Consider the following 14,701-nt stretch of genomic DNA (forward strand, 5'->3'; position numbering starts at 1 on the left):
TTATTTAGGTTGTTAGTTACCAAACAGAGAGAGAAGATGAGCTCCTGCTTGGATTTTTTTTCTGCCAGCACATGATTTGTATGTATGCAATCATCATCTTGCGTGTGTGAGCTGATTCCTTGCTGGGGCGAAGTGTTAGTGTCGATTTGTTGTGGTGGTGCTCATCTGGCCATTGATTTGTTGTTGATAATTAGGTGCTAAAGAATGCTGCAGGTTTATTAGGATGTGGCTGAAACCATCGGATGTCCTTCGTGGACTTGCTATCAATACTTGTCACATTCTGATTGAACTTTAGTTTTCCTAAACCTGTTTATTAGGTTTATTAGGATGTGGCTGAAACCATCTGTTTGTTGCTGATAATTAGGTGCTAAAGAATGTTGTTTGTGTAATCAAATTTTGCTCCTGTATGTATGTATGTATGAGACTGGGTAGTTCAACTCTAGTTTTCCTTCTACCAAACAGATTGAACTTTTAATGCTTGCTACACATGCTTGTGTACCTAAACATTCTATACATTTGTTGTTGTTGTTGTTGACTGTGCAGTCTAAAAAACACACTGTCTTTTCTTTTCGTGTGTAACAGCCAAGATGATCTGCTTTACACTTACAATTCGTGTTGACTAAATCCGAGCAAGTCTCCTTCCAGTTCCACCATAAGTAACACACTGCAGGTACAGCTCAAATCTTGCTCTATTTCTTTTTTGTGTTGGCTCGATCAAGTTTCTCCCAAATCTAGTCGATCGGATATTATCATGCTATCTTGTTCCTTTCAGTATGTGCCCACGTATATTTAAGCTGCACCTGATTATATATAGGCATAGCATGGGCTCGGACTTTTAAGCATGCCACATCTCGTTCTGTTTATGTAGCCACCATGTTACATGTTCTGTACTTACAGTTCCTGGCGATGTATTCAAGCCTGTGAACACATATATTTATACGTACCCCTGTTTATATCAAGGCCTCCCTGGTAGGTTATTTACCGAGTGGCAAACAGTTAGATCTCATACTGATGAAATGAACTAGTTCTTTTTATATGCTGCATTCAGATTCGTCATGTGATTATTAGTTATTTTTAACCAATGCTAGACCTAGCATGTGTACACTCTAATCTCTAATGATGTTTGTCTTTGTGTTCAGGAGCTCCAGGTCTACAAAATGAAGTTCGAAACCATATAGCTCTACTCAGCAAAGAGTCGTCTCTTCTATTTGATTGTAATAGAATGTAAATATTGTAATAGTAGGCATATCTGGGTTGTAATAACTATGTACAGATTGTAGTAGACTTAGTTAGTTTTATTTGATGAACTACATTTGTACTGTTCTGTTTGAAATATTGATTATGTACGTGATTTGAAAACGTGTGGAATGGAAACCTAACTTGTGGGATTCACTTATGAAAATAATCTAAGCAATTTTGAATTTCCTGTCAAGTGGGCCCAATGTGTGAGAAGATGACAAGTGGGACCAGCTCCAAAATATAATGGCCCAAACAATGTTAAAAGACCCGGCCCAGAAATAAATAAAAGGCTGAAATAGGCTTGGCCCGTGTAACTTACAGAAAATAAATAAATATTAAAAGGCTGAATTAATGGGCTAGGCCCATGTAGAAAACTGAATCGGACCGTGCTGAATCTTGTGCCACATCAGCTTGCCACGTTGGATGCCTACGTGGCCTGGGGAGGTTGCTAGTGACCAAAAATTTGGTCAAAGAACCAACGACCTTTTACATATCACAGAGAAGGTCGCTATAGTCAATTAACGACCCCCAGCTTTTGACCTTATGTTTTTGGTCACAAAAAGGTCACAAATTGAAAACTATGACCTTTCAGTGACCAATAGTGGAGGTCACTAGTTGACATATTTCTTGTAGTGCCATGCTGAAACATATCTCGGGCCTTAGTTGGCCCACTGATATCATGGGCCTTTAAGAGGCGGAAAGCTTAGTACAGGCATCAACGGGCCGAATTACGCGACATGCCTTTAACAGGCCCAAAGTCACGTTGGGCTTAACTGTTGCCACCTTTAGCACGGACCATTAGTGGGCCCGATGTCCCGTCGGACCATATATGGCCCATGGGCAGCACGGGCCATTCCCAGGCCGAAAGTCACACCGGGCTGAAATGGGTCCATGTCTACATCAGGCCTCTAACAGGCCGAAAGTCACTGGGCTATAGTTGGGCCAAAATATTCGGTGAAAAATTAACGGGCCAGATCTGGTTTCGGGCCGCAAATGGGCCCAAATATTGGGCGAACAATTAACGGGCCAGATTTGGCTTCGGGCCGTAAATGAGCCCAAATATTGGGCGAACAATTAACAGGCCAGATCTGGTTTCGGGCCGTAAAGGGGCCTTTATTAAGTAATCCGTTATTGGGCCGGCCCACTAGTACCTGATTAAGTTCTACGGGCCTTTGACTGGGCCGGCCTTGTTAACCTATATGGGCCTCTGTTGGGCCCAGCCACGTGTCGACGTACCATAGGCATGTCTCCTCCAATGCACGGGCGACATCTAGCCCACTGACGAGCTGACAGTTGTTCCCTTCGGCCAATCAAAATTTTACACGTGGAAATTTCCCATTGGTCGGGGCTGTTAACGGGTTATCGGATCCAAAATCCGACCCGATAGCTTAACGGCGTTCTGTTACGATGGATGCCACGTGTCGGTCACCCTTGACGAAAGCACTTCTGTGACGCGCGATTTATCATCATGGAAGCGGACATTTCCGTGATGATAATTTTGGTAATGTCATGGAACACTTCTACGACAGCACAGGTATGACTATCTTGATTCTGTCATAAAATCGTCATAGATGTACATGCATGACAAAAAAACCGACCTACTGTGACAAACACGTATCATCACGGAAGTGTATTTTTTGTAGTGATAGGGAAGGTAGAAGGTCCGACTCATAAAAGGAAGCCACTAGAAGTGAAAACTCATCCACATGGTTGGTCGTCGTGGAAGATAAAAAAGTCTATGAGCTTGAACGATGTTTGGAACTTAGTAGAAGTTCCTGATGGAGCCAAAAGAGTATGCTACAAGTGGGTATATAAAACCAAATACGATTCCAAGGGCAATGTTGAAAGGTTTAAAGTGGGACTGTATGGCCAAAGAATTTCCTTGCCAAACTTAAAAGTGGTAAACAACATTTTCAAACCACTGACATTGTACATAATAAATATGCAGTTTTCTATGTGAATAACAACAAGTCAATTGTTGCTGCCAAGGACATTGACCTAAAGTATCATGTTGTTTAACATAGAATTCAGGATCAAATTATTAATGTTAAGCATATCATGAGACAAGTATGCTTGCAGATCCGGTTACTAAAGGCTTACCACCCAATATTTTTCGTGAGCATGTAGCCGGCATATGGGATTATTAGAATCCTCTTGATCTTGGAATTATGGGACCACTGATATAAACCACTCCCCATAAAGTAACTTATATGTCATTTCAAAATAGAATGTGTGCTATGAGTATTGAGGTTTAATGGCATTTTATGGTTGTTGTAACACCTTGCTTTGGTATAATATTCCTACAGAGGATGGCAAAAGCTATTGAGCCTAACGATCAAGGGGAAGACTGTTGGACTTGATCTAAGGCGCAACTGGCTAACAATATAAATATAACGTTAAGGGAAGGGGCCACGCACCAACGTATGTTCCCCATGGGAGCTCCTATTCGACGCTTCACGCGTCCAGGAAGCTCCTTGCATTGGCGCCCATGTGCCAACACTGGTGGGCCGGCCGATGTAGAGTTCACTTTTTATTTACCTCTGGTTCGCTCTATCGCATTTGCAAAAAAATGAAGAAAAAAAACAATCATCAATTCAAAAAAGTTCATGGATTTTGAAAAAAAGTTCATCGATTGAAAAAAAAAGTTCAATGAATTTGGAAAAAAACGGTGATTTTTATAAAAAGTTCATCGAATTTGAAAAAGTTCAATAAATTTGAAAAATTCACCGATTTGAAAAAGAAAATCATTGATTTGAAAAGGAAAATCATCGATTTGAAAAAAAAAGTGCATCAAAATTTAAAAATATTCATCAATTTTAAAAACAACCATCGAATTTCAAAAAAGTGCATTTTGAAAAAAAAGGAAAAAAGATGAAATAAAAAGAAACAGAAAAGAGAAAAAACAAAACAAAAAACTAGTCCAGAAGAAACCCATGACGAAAAAAGAAAAATAACTCGGCAGAAGAAAGTATAAAGAAAGAAAACTCGGCTGGAGAAAGTATAACGTTAAGGGGAGTATATTATCATGTCAATGTGTCTTTTGCATGGGTGGTTCGATGTGAGTTAAACTTGAGGTGGAAGTTGCAGGTGCAAATCTCACCTGCTCACATTTTTTGTGTATTAAGTTAAATACCAAAAAGAAAGTGGAACGGGCCGACCCAGCGCGGGGATGGGTGTGCCCTGGTTTGCCAAATGGTCTATAACCGGCGCATGAAGCGCTAAATAGGAAACATCGTTCCCCTCATCCAAACTAATGCGGCTTGATCGGGGTCACCCTAATGAACAAGTGGTTTTGGTTCAGTTCATATACGGTTTACTCCTGCTCCTCACATCCATAACCTATCAAGGGTAGCACTGCATAACTGGAAGATCATCTTCAAACTTTGCCTTTGTCCCAGATAGTGTCGGTGACGCCCGAAGGGACGCCTCTATCCGCTGCGATCATCTATCCCGTGCTTGCATCATGGCTGCATCAAGCAGGCACGGAACTTCCCATCGTCAGTGCCAATGGCTGCTTTCATTTGTGGTAAAATCCTAACCTACCTCTCTAATTCATGCCATTAGGTGATCTAGTATTGTCTAGGTTTATGATCCAATCAGGTCTATCCTAGTAAAGCATTAATGCCTAACACCGCCGATTAGGTGCACTTGGTCAATTAGAAGTGGATTAGGGATGGGCCTGACCTGTTGGATTTGACGTGACGGACGCATGCTTGCCTCGGACGTATGGGCTGTGTATATGTTCTGTTGGGTGGTAATTTTATACGGGACAGTGGAAGATTTTTATTCAACACAGTACGGACGCAAGCGCTTATACATACACGCATACACTCATCCTTATAAACGCACACACGCACACTCTATCCATATGAACACCTCTGAGAGACTGAGCCGCCATATCATCTTGAAATTTATGAAGTCACCGTAGACGTCTCGTCATCGACGGGAACGTCTCCTCCCACTGAAAACACATAACCGGAAATCCTTAAATAATTCTAGAAATAATGCGAGCATTGTCCTTCCAACCATTCAACCACGTGTTGGTTCGCACTGGAGGGGGGCTCGAGGGGATGCACATGGACATGGATCGAATCGAATTGTGCCAAGATCAACCAGCTACGGCCAACTGCTGCCACACGGGCACGGTCGACGTCCAAGTTGATCTGACAAACCCGGCGGGAGCCCTCCGATCCTCTACCCCGGCAAAAATCATCGAGTGCGCCTCACGACAAACTGCGCCCAGCTCCCGCCCGCGCGCCGACGCGATCATCATAGTCCAAGCTTCAGCCCCCACGAACCAAGCCAACAACCGGCCGCCGCGGGCGCGCGCGCAGCAGCTACGCGACACCACCGAGAGCTGCCGAGAGACGAGCCCACTTGAGCGCGCGGGGGCGCCGGCGCACGCATCCCCCGAGGCCTCGACGCCAACTTGGCCAAATGGCCATAAGATTAGTCGGATAAAATCGGCGCGAGGATACGAGCCACTCGACCACCTGCACCGCGCCCAGTCCCCGATCATCACACGCACAGTAGGATCAGTACGGGCCACGCCGGGGGACAGCGGTGTTAAGGTCAAGCAAAGCGCCGCAGGTACGCACACGCACGCACGTACGGCTCGATCCGCGCTGCGCCCCAGATTTGCACGCACGGCCATCGATTTTTTGTCGAAAGAGACCACCTGACGAATAGAATTGCCAAAAAAAATCCCTCTAAATAAAATAGACAAAAAGAACCCCCTCGGCCGTGGCGGCAGGCGCGTCAGGCGACACGTGGCACCTGCCGCCACGGTGGCAGGCGGCAGCACCTGCCGCCACGGCCCCAGGCGTCAGCCTGCGGATACGGGAATCTCCTAGCGCGACGGAACAGCGTGGCACTGTGGACCGTGGCCGCCTCAGTCGCTGGCGGCAGGACTGTAGCAGCTGGGCCCTGCCGCCTCGCCAGCTGGCGGCAGGCCTGTGCGCTCGCTGCCCACCTGCTGGTTGCGCTGGTTTGTACTAGTAGTTTTTGCGCAATGAACGCCACACAAGTCCTCGCGTGCGTAAACTGACATGTCCTTTGGTACTACGTATCGTTGCACACTTCCATTTGTTAGTTTTTTTTTGGCGGGGTTTCTATACTTTTTGCAGGGGATTTGCACTTGCTAGTGCTGCGTCGCGTCTTTTCTTCTCTTTATTGTATCGATGCTCAGCGCACAGGCCTGCCGCCAGGCGGCGAGGCGCAGTTGCTACAGTCCTGCCGCCAGCGCCTTAGGCGGCAGAGGCCCACCACGCCACGCTGTTTCGTCGCGCCAGCTGATTCCCGTTATTCGTAGGCTGCCGCCTGACGCCGTGGCGGCAAGGGCTGCCACCGGGCACCGTGGCGGCAGGTGCCATGTGTCGCCTGGCGCGCCTGCCGTCACGGTCGAGGGGTCTTTTTTGTCTATTTCATTCGAAGGGGGTCTTTTTTAACAATTCCGTTCGGCCGGTGATCTCTTTCGACAAAAAATCCACGGCCATCCGCTCTCGCAGGGCCGCCCGCCCGGGTGGGCTCCGGGAGATTGATTGATTCTCTGGGATTCGGTCGAGACGAGGAGGGAAGGATGCACGGAGCGTGCTCATCGTACTGTTTGCGTCCGGCTGGCTTGGCTCGGCTGGCTGGCTCCGGGTTGGTTGGTTGGTGGTGGCCAAGACGCGGACAGCCAGGCCAGGACGTCGGCACGGCAGTCGACACCGGCTTTTATAGTCCGCGCCGGAGCCCTGTCACGCCCGTCTCGCGACAAAACGGACGTACTACTACACACATGGTTGCCCGTATGCACGTCCGCCGTAGACGGATTGCCATGGCGCGACCAACGCTGGCTGGACCCGATCACGGCCATTACCATCCCTTTGTCTCGAGCGCGATGCCAGCGGCGAGCCTGTGCATCATGATCTACATGGTGTCCTATGCCCTTGATGAAGGTAGGGGCACCCCTTGGCCCTTGCCATCTGGGCCCATCTATACCAAGACTAGCTAGGGCCATCCGCGAAGACCCTAGCGGCGAGTCGGCACGTCAAACAAAGATCGGATGCGCCACATGATGCAAATCTCAGAGAGGAGGAAGCAGGCCAATCGATTAATTCATTCGGATCTCTGCGGCCTGCGCCCTCGTCAAACTCTACGGAAAGGCCGTGGAACCGGGCGTGCACACAAGCGATCGAGCTGATGCTCGGAGGCGCCAAGGGCTGGACTGGCGGGCACGCGAAGCTTCTCTCTTCTCTCCCGCTCCTACCAGTGGCGAACGCAGGAATAATTTCTAGGTGTGGCGGAGTGTATGAACAAAAAAACCATGTATAATTCAACTATGGAAGTGCTCACTAGAATACTCGATAAATATTACTTGGTGTTCAACAAATAAAACCGAAATCAAAACTTAACTATTGGCACTCTAAATACCTCAGCTGATGAAGATTACATGGATGATTGAGTGCCAAAAAAACCATTTATATTACCTAGACCGGCATAAAAATGACCTATAAAACATAAACACCAGAGATAAATCATGAATTAGTAACTAGTAGGATATAATGATAGAAACAACATTATGCAAGTGAAGATAGTTAGAAAGAATACATACCCATAATGAAGATTTACTCTCATTAAATAGAACGTGGCAATGGCATTCTTCTACCTTCATGTTGAAATTCTTTCTTAATTTCAGCAAGATCAAGTCCTTTAAATATCTCTCTCTCGATGTAGCACACCATTAAGTCATCAAGCCAACCATCGGACATCTTGCTGCGCAAATCAGTCTTGATGATCTTCATTGCTGAGAAGGCCCTTTCAACCGATGCCGTTGCCACCGGTAGAAGCAACCCCAACTCAATAAGGCGATAAACCAGAGGGAACATAATATTTCTTTCAAGTTCAAACATTTTCTTGGCTAGGCTTGCAAGATCATAACAAACTCTAAAGTCATCATGTCTTTTCATGTGGTTGATGAACAACTGGAGCTCGGTTTTCATACGCTTACGGTCATCACTGGAGAAATCTGCATCATAGATGTCTGTAAGCTTAGCAACTTTGTCCAAATCAAACTTGGAAAATGAGTCTCTTGGGTCAAGACAAGCAAATCCACATAGCAGTTCTGAAGCCATGCCATTAAAGCGATGATCCAGCTCTGTGGTGATAGCATCTATCGCTGCATAGAAGGTATCAACACGAAAAAAATGTTCTTGAGTAACATTATTTCTCCCTCCTTTTCTTGATCGGCCGAATCTCGGTACAGCTTCATCCATATTTGGAACCGGAATATCATTAACATTACAAAAGATCTTGACATCTTCAAAGAGTGGTTCCCAACCATGGTTCCTCAAGTTGTCCAAGGAAGACCTCACATCTGTAACCAAAGACATGGCTTGAACAATATTCTGATCCTTCCGTTGGAGGAGAAGTGACAACTGATTTGTAATGCGAAGGATTTGCAACATCAACTTCATGATGAACACAAAGCTAAAAGACTCCATTATCTGCACCAAACCTCCTGCCCTAGATGGATTACGCTCATCCTCATGCACAATAGCTAACACTTGTATAACTGCATCCCACATCGATTCTATACGAACTAGTGTTTTATAATGAGAGCCCCATCTTGTATCTCCTGGTCTAGCCAATGATGTTTCTTGGTTTTTCCCTCTTCCTGAGAAAATTTCTCCACTCTCTAACTTAGCCAACAGATTTATGCGTTGCTTATCAAGCAATATATCCTTCCTCTTGCAAGACGAACCAGCGGCGTTCACAATCAAGGCCACATATTCAAAGAAATCCTCAATGGAAGAACAGCATCTTGAGACAGCAACAACTACTAGCTGCAATCGGTGGGCGAAACAATGCATATAGAAAGCATATGGGTTTTCATCTCGGACAAGTTTTTGAACACTATTGAATTCTCCCCTCATATTAGATGCTCCATCATACCCTTGCCCTCGTAAATTTGCAATAAGCAGCCCATTCTTACCAAGAACCTCAACCAATGCTTTCTTTAGTGCTTCTGCTGTTGTCTCCTTGACATGCTTGATACCCAAAAATCTTTCAATAACTTCTCCCTTGCTCATATACCTGTAAGGCATAGAAGAAATAATACAATTAGTTAATTAGAAAAAAAGGTGATTACCAGGCAAAAGACGGAACACATAATAAAGTAACCAATGGGTTACCTCACAACCAAGGCCATTTGTTCTTTTACTGATATATCACGAGATTCATCAATAAGAACCGAAAAAAGATTATCCCCCATCTCTTGTTTTATTGCTCTTCGGACCCCATCTGCACAACTTTTGGCAAGTGCTTTTTGAATTTTTGAAGAAATCATTTGTGCATTTCCTGGGCATAGCTCATCAAACGCAATTCTCACTTCCTCCTTTCTTGCTTTGTACCAATCAAGCATCTCTAGAAAATTACCTTTATTTAAGGAAAGGGCAGATTCATTGTGTCCACGAAATGGTTCACCTTGCAATGCAAGAAAACTTACAATCCCCAAAGATGTTTCCAAACGGGTCTCGTACTTGATTAATGATTCTTTGTTATAGACTGTAACCTTACGCTTCAGACTTGAGCTTTGATTTTTAAAATCTTCATATGCTGTCCTTGATTGATTGTGGATACTCCTGGGGCCACCAACATGAAGAGGAAATGCCTTGTATGCATTCTTCCAAGTACTGTAGCCATCTTTGGTGAAGGTAGTATGACCAAATTTTTCATCCACCGGATCTTGTCTGAAAAGAAAACAATAAAAGCAATAGACTGCATTCTTTTCCACGCTATATTCCAACCAAGGATTTTTTTCATACCATGCTTCACAAAAGGCCCTGTCAAAATGATCACGTTCGTACGTATGACCGACCGGTCGAGTTGGACCCTTTGCCACATAAGCCAATCTAACTTCATCTCTAATGTTGGGATGAAAATTATTAATTGGAATACGAAGCCCGGGATCAGGCTGGATGTGGTCAGGATGCAACTCCTCAATGAACTTGCCCTCTCCCCCGTCTCTAGCTATTGGTTCATTCTCAATATAATTTTCGCCTTCATCCTCTTCCTCTTGAACAGATGCTGAAACTTCAATCCGCACATTCTCTTGATGCGCAGGCTCTTCTTGTCGTTCAGTGACTACTTCCAAAGTTGGAGCTGGGCTCGAGGTGCTAGTGCCACTGGCTTTGGCAAAAATACTCTTTAAATCTGTATAAGAGAACACAAGAGAAACTAATTGGATGTTGGAGCAATACCAGTAGAATAATTAAATAAATGTTCAAGCAAGTAACCTGAGTACATACATGACACAATTGAAATGATGCGATCAAGGGGAAGAACCGAAGAAGTACAACTAAATTATACCTTTCATTACATACTTAATCCTCTTCTTCGGCGGTGTCATCTGCAAACCCTGCGGACTCGACGAGTCGCGGCCGCCGCCTTGCTGATCTCGGAGCCTGTCGCCGTCTTGCCTGTCGCCGCCTTCGTGCCCACGGTGTCCGGTGATTGATTGCCGGCTGCCCGCTGCCATGCGTCCGTGCGGCCGTGCCCTAGCCTCTAAAGCGCCGCCGCGCCGCCTCCGTCTTGCGAGAAAGTAGCAACGAACGACTCGTATTCTCGTCTCGTAGAGTCGTAGTCTGCCTAGCAGTCGTGCGTCTGTGTCCTTCAGCCCATGGGCACGGCCCGTCATTCAATCGGCAGTAACCAAGCCCAATAGGAGGCACGCGCACGCCCTACTACCTGAAAAATACGCCAGGCTAATACACTAGTATAGTAGTACATATACGTATTTGCACGGCAGCTTAGGTATGGCGTTCGCCAAACCACGCCATATAGCTAGGTTCGCCCCTGTGCGCAATTGCATAGGAAGCAAAGTATTATTATTATTACTAGTATCTTTGAATTTTGAGGATTTCTTTGAATATGTGGCCTTGATTGTGAACGCCGCTGGTTCGTCTTGCAAGAGGAAGGATATATTGCTTGATAAGCAACGCATAAATCTGTTGGCTAAGTTAGAGAGTGGAGAAATTTTCTCAGGAAGAGGGAAAAACCAAGAAACATCATTGGCTAGACCAGGAGATACAAGATGGGGCTCTCATTATAAAACACTAGTTCGTATAGAATCGATGTGGGATGCAGTTATACAAGTGTTAGCTATTGTGCATGAGGATGAGCGTAATCCATCTAGGGCAGGAGGTTTGGTGCAGATAATGGAGTCTTTTAGCTTTGTGTTCATCATGAAGTTGATGTTGCAAATCCTTCGCATTACAAATCAGTTGTCACTTCTCCTCCAACGGAAGGATCAGAATATTGTTCAAGCCATGTCTTTGGTTACAGATGTGAGGTCTTCCTTGGACAACTTGAGGAACCATGGTTGGGAACCACTCTTTGAAGATGTCAAGATCTTTTGTAATGTTAATGATATTCCGGTTCCAAATATGGATGAAGCTGTACCGAGATTCGGCCGATCAAGAAAAGGAGGGAGAAATAATGTTACTCAAGAACATTTTTTTCGTGTTGATACCTTCTATGCAGCGATAGATGCTATCACCACAGAGCTGGATCATCGCTTTAATGGCATGGCTTCAGAACTGCTATGTGGATTTGCTTGTCTTGACCCAAGAGACTCATTTTCCAAGTTTGATTTGGACAAAGTTGCTAAGCTTACAGACATCTATGATGCAGATTTCTCCAGTGATGACCGTAAGCGTATGAAAACCGAGCTCCAGTTGTTCATCAACCACATGAAAAGACATGATGACTTTAGAGTTTGTTATGATCTTGCAAGCCTAGCCAAGAAAATGTTTGAACTTGAAAGAAATATTATGTTCCCTCTGGTTTATCGCCTTATTGAGTTGGGGTTGCTTCTACCGGTGGCAACGGCATCGGTTGAAAGGGCCTTCTCAGCAATGAAGATCATCAAGACTGATTTGCGCAGCAAGATGTCCGATGGTTGGCTTGATGACTTAATGGTGTGCTACATCGAGAGAGAGATATTTAAAGGACTTGATCTTGCTGAAATTAAGAAAGAATTTCAACATGAAGGTAGAAGAATGCCATTGCCACGTTCTATTTAATGAGAGTAAATCTTCATTATGGGTATGTATTCTTTCTAACTATCTTCACTTGCATAATGTTGTTTCTATCATTATATCCTACTAGTTACTAATTCATGATTTATCTCTGGTGTTTATGTTTTATAGGTCATTTTTATGCCGGTCTAGGTAATATAAATGGTTTTTTTGGCACTCAATCATCCATGTAATCTTCATCAGCTGAGGTATTTAGAGTGCCAATAGTTAAGTTTTGATTTCGGTTTTATTTGTTGAACACCAAGTAATATTTATCGAGTATTCTAGTGAGCACTTCCATAGTTGAATTATACATGGTTTTTTTGTTCATACACTCCGCCACACCTAGAAATTATTCCTGCGTTCGCCACTGATTGCGCACACGATCGATCTCAATTATAACGACGGGAATTCAAAGTCTCGGGGGAGGAAGATATCAAAGTCAAATGATTAAGAAATGGAAGCGCGTGATATGGAAGCTACACACAGGTGGGCTGTTGTTTATGTCGAAAGCAGAACAGCTGAGCCTGAATGCCAGCCCGGTTGATGTTGGACTGTGCATGCAGGGCGGCCACCACCGTCAGATACTTTAATTAGCAGCCAGTTCATCATTAGCTATGGTCCTTTGGCCACTACCCCTCCATGCATGGTTCCACAGCTCCATGTGCATTTGTTTCGTTTGGTACAACTTAACTGGCCCTAATGACTATTGTATGTATCCCACTAAACGAACCACCCACTCTGCCCTCGGATATTTTGCCAACTTGGCTGTGGATTTAATGAAGACATTTGCGTTGCTGGTTTTCAAACAAAGGATCGATTTGCACAACACAATAGCACTAACATACATCAAGAAATTTTATTAAGGAGAACAAGAGGAAGAAACGTGAATGTTTATGAACAAGGGTTAGTATCAGGTAGTAGCACTAACACAATGATTTTGTACTTTGTGTAGTCAAAAATGGAAGGGGGTAAACGTAAACAAGCTAGAACCACACGCTGATCTGATCATGATCAATCGCCTCCTCGATGGAGGCAACTAGTCAGGAAACAATAAGCAACGACAATCAAATTCCTGGAAAAAAAGAGAGAAAAAGGGCACGCGCGCGCAGGAGCTGGTGGACGCCGGTGAGGACCGGCATGCCCTAGGCGGGGACGGCGAGCTGCTGGGCGGTGCGCGCCAGCGACTGGAGGTTGCACCGCACGATGGTGTCCACGAAGGTGCGCGTCTCGTCGGCGGTGTTCCCGGGGGGCACGTCCACCACGTACGACTCCACCACGACGGCGCCCGCCGACGCGGCCTCGTGCACGGTGGTCACCGACCGATAGTTGGAGAGGCGGTGCTCGCCGCCGACGACGCGGAAGCTGAGCACGCGGCGCTCGTCGTCGAGGATCTCCAGCCGCTCGCGGCTGCTGGTGGCGGGGAGGCCCGACACCACCCGCACCTCGCGCACCGACCCCACCGCGCCGCCGTCGCCGTCCACGAGGCGGCAGCTCCGGATGAAGTGCTTGTACGCCTGCGGGCGGTCGAAGCGCCGCACCACGGCCCACACCGCGCCCACGGGCGCCTCGATCGCCTGCACCACCGCCGAGCAGCACTGCCCGGTACCCGCCGCGTGCTCGTGGTGCCGCGCCACCTCCCCCGGCACCGCCCCGCACGACGCCGCGTGCGCCGCCGCCTTCCACCCCGCGCCCACCGCGGCGACCCGAGCCCGCTGCGGCGCCGACGGCCGCGATGCCGTGTACGGCATTATACACTCTCGCTGTACCTCACTGCCCCTCTCCTCGAGCCGAGCTTCCTGGCTTCTTCTTCCGAGCTTATGGTAGACAAGGGAGATTTGCAGAGAGAGCTAGCTGGGTTAGATGGATGGTCCTTTGGCGAGGGGGGTGGTGGCCGGGCGCGCGCTTATTATACACCTGGGACAAACAAGATTGCGGTGGTCACTCGTCACAACTCGGAGCAACTTGGCCATTTGTCTGCTGTGGTTGAGCAAGTTGCAGGTGCAGTTTTCTCAACTTCTAGGGGTCACTTGGGAGAGTTGGGGATACTTTGAAGGTTCAGTTGGGAGAGTTGGGGATAGTTTTCTCAGGAGATAGCACGGAGAAAGGTGGTGGTTTGGGCTCCGGTGCTTGTTTCCGGTGGGAAACCAGGGCCGCCTAGTTGGGGCTTGGGACATTAGGCATAATCAAAGTGATGCGCCCAGTTGGGGATTAAGCTAAGGCCCCTGAGGGTGATTACTTTGTTGTTAAGGTTGGTTGCTCTTGTTTACTAATAATATTACCAGTGCCTCCTTTTGAGTGGAGTACATGACAACTTTTGTGGGGGTAGATTGTTTTTCTTTTTTGCAAAAAGGTTGTGAGGTTAGATGTAACAAACGACTTGTATAAAAATAATCTGAAGT

The 14,701-nt window shown here is 46.2% G+C and overlaps 1 protein-coding gene and 1 long non-coding RNA gene across 2 annotated transcripts; one reads left to right on the forward strand and one right to left on the reverse strand.

Annotated features, from left to right (window-relative positions):
• The first annotated feature begins 528 nt into the window (after window positions 1-528).
• On the forward strand, window positions 529-1,402 carry LOC119308142. Its single transcript, XR_005149865.1, has 2 exons — window positions 529-670; window positions 1,140-1,402. It is a non-coding gene; the product is annotated as an uncharacterized LOC119308142 (long non-coding RNA).
• Window positions 1,403-13,176: 11,774 nt separating this feature from the next.
• LOC119348665 (abscisic acid receptor PYL4-like) lies at window positions 13,177-14,358 on the reverse strand. Its single transcript, XM_037616635.1, has one exon. It carries the CDS (start codon window positions 14,048-14,050, stop codon window positions 13,445-13,447), a length of 606 nt encoding a protein of 201 aa, XP_037472532.1. The 5' UTR covers window positions 14,051-14,358; the 3' UTR covers window positions 13,177-13,444.
• Between the last annotated feature and the right edge of the window lie 343 nt (window positions 14,359-14,701).

Source organism: Triticum dicoccoides, chromosome 1B, assembly GCF_002162155.2.
Source record: "Triticum dicoccoides isolate Atlit2015 ecotype Zavitan chromosome 1B, WEW_v2.0, whole genome shotgun sequence".
Classification (NCBI taxonomy): Eukaryota; Viridiplantae; Streptophyta; class Magnoliopsida; order Poales; family Poaceae; genus Triticum; species Triticum dicoccoides.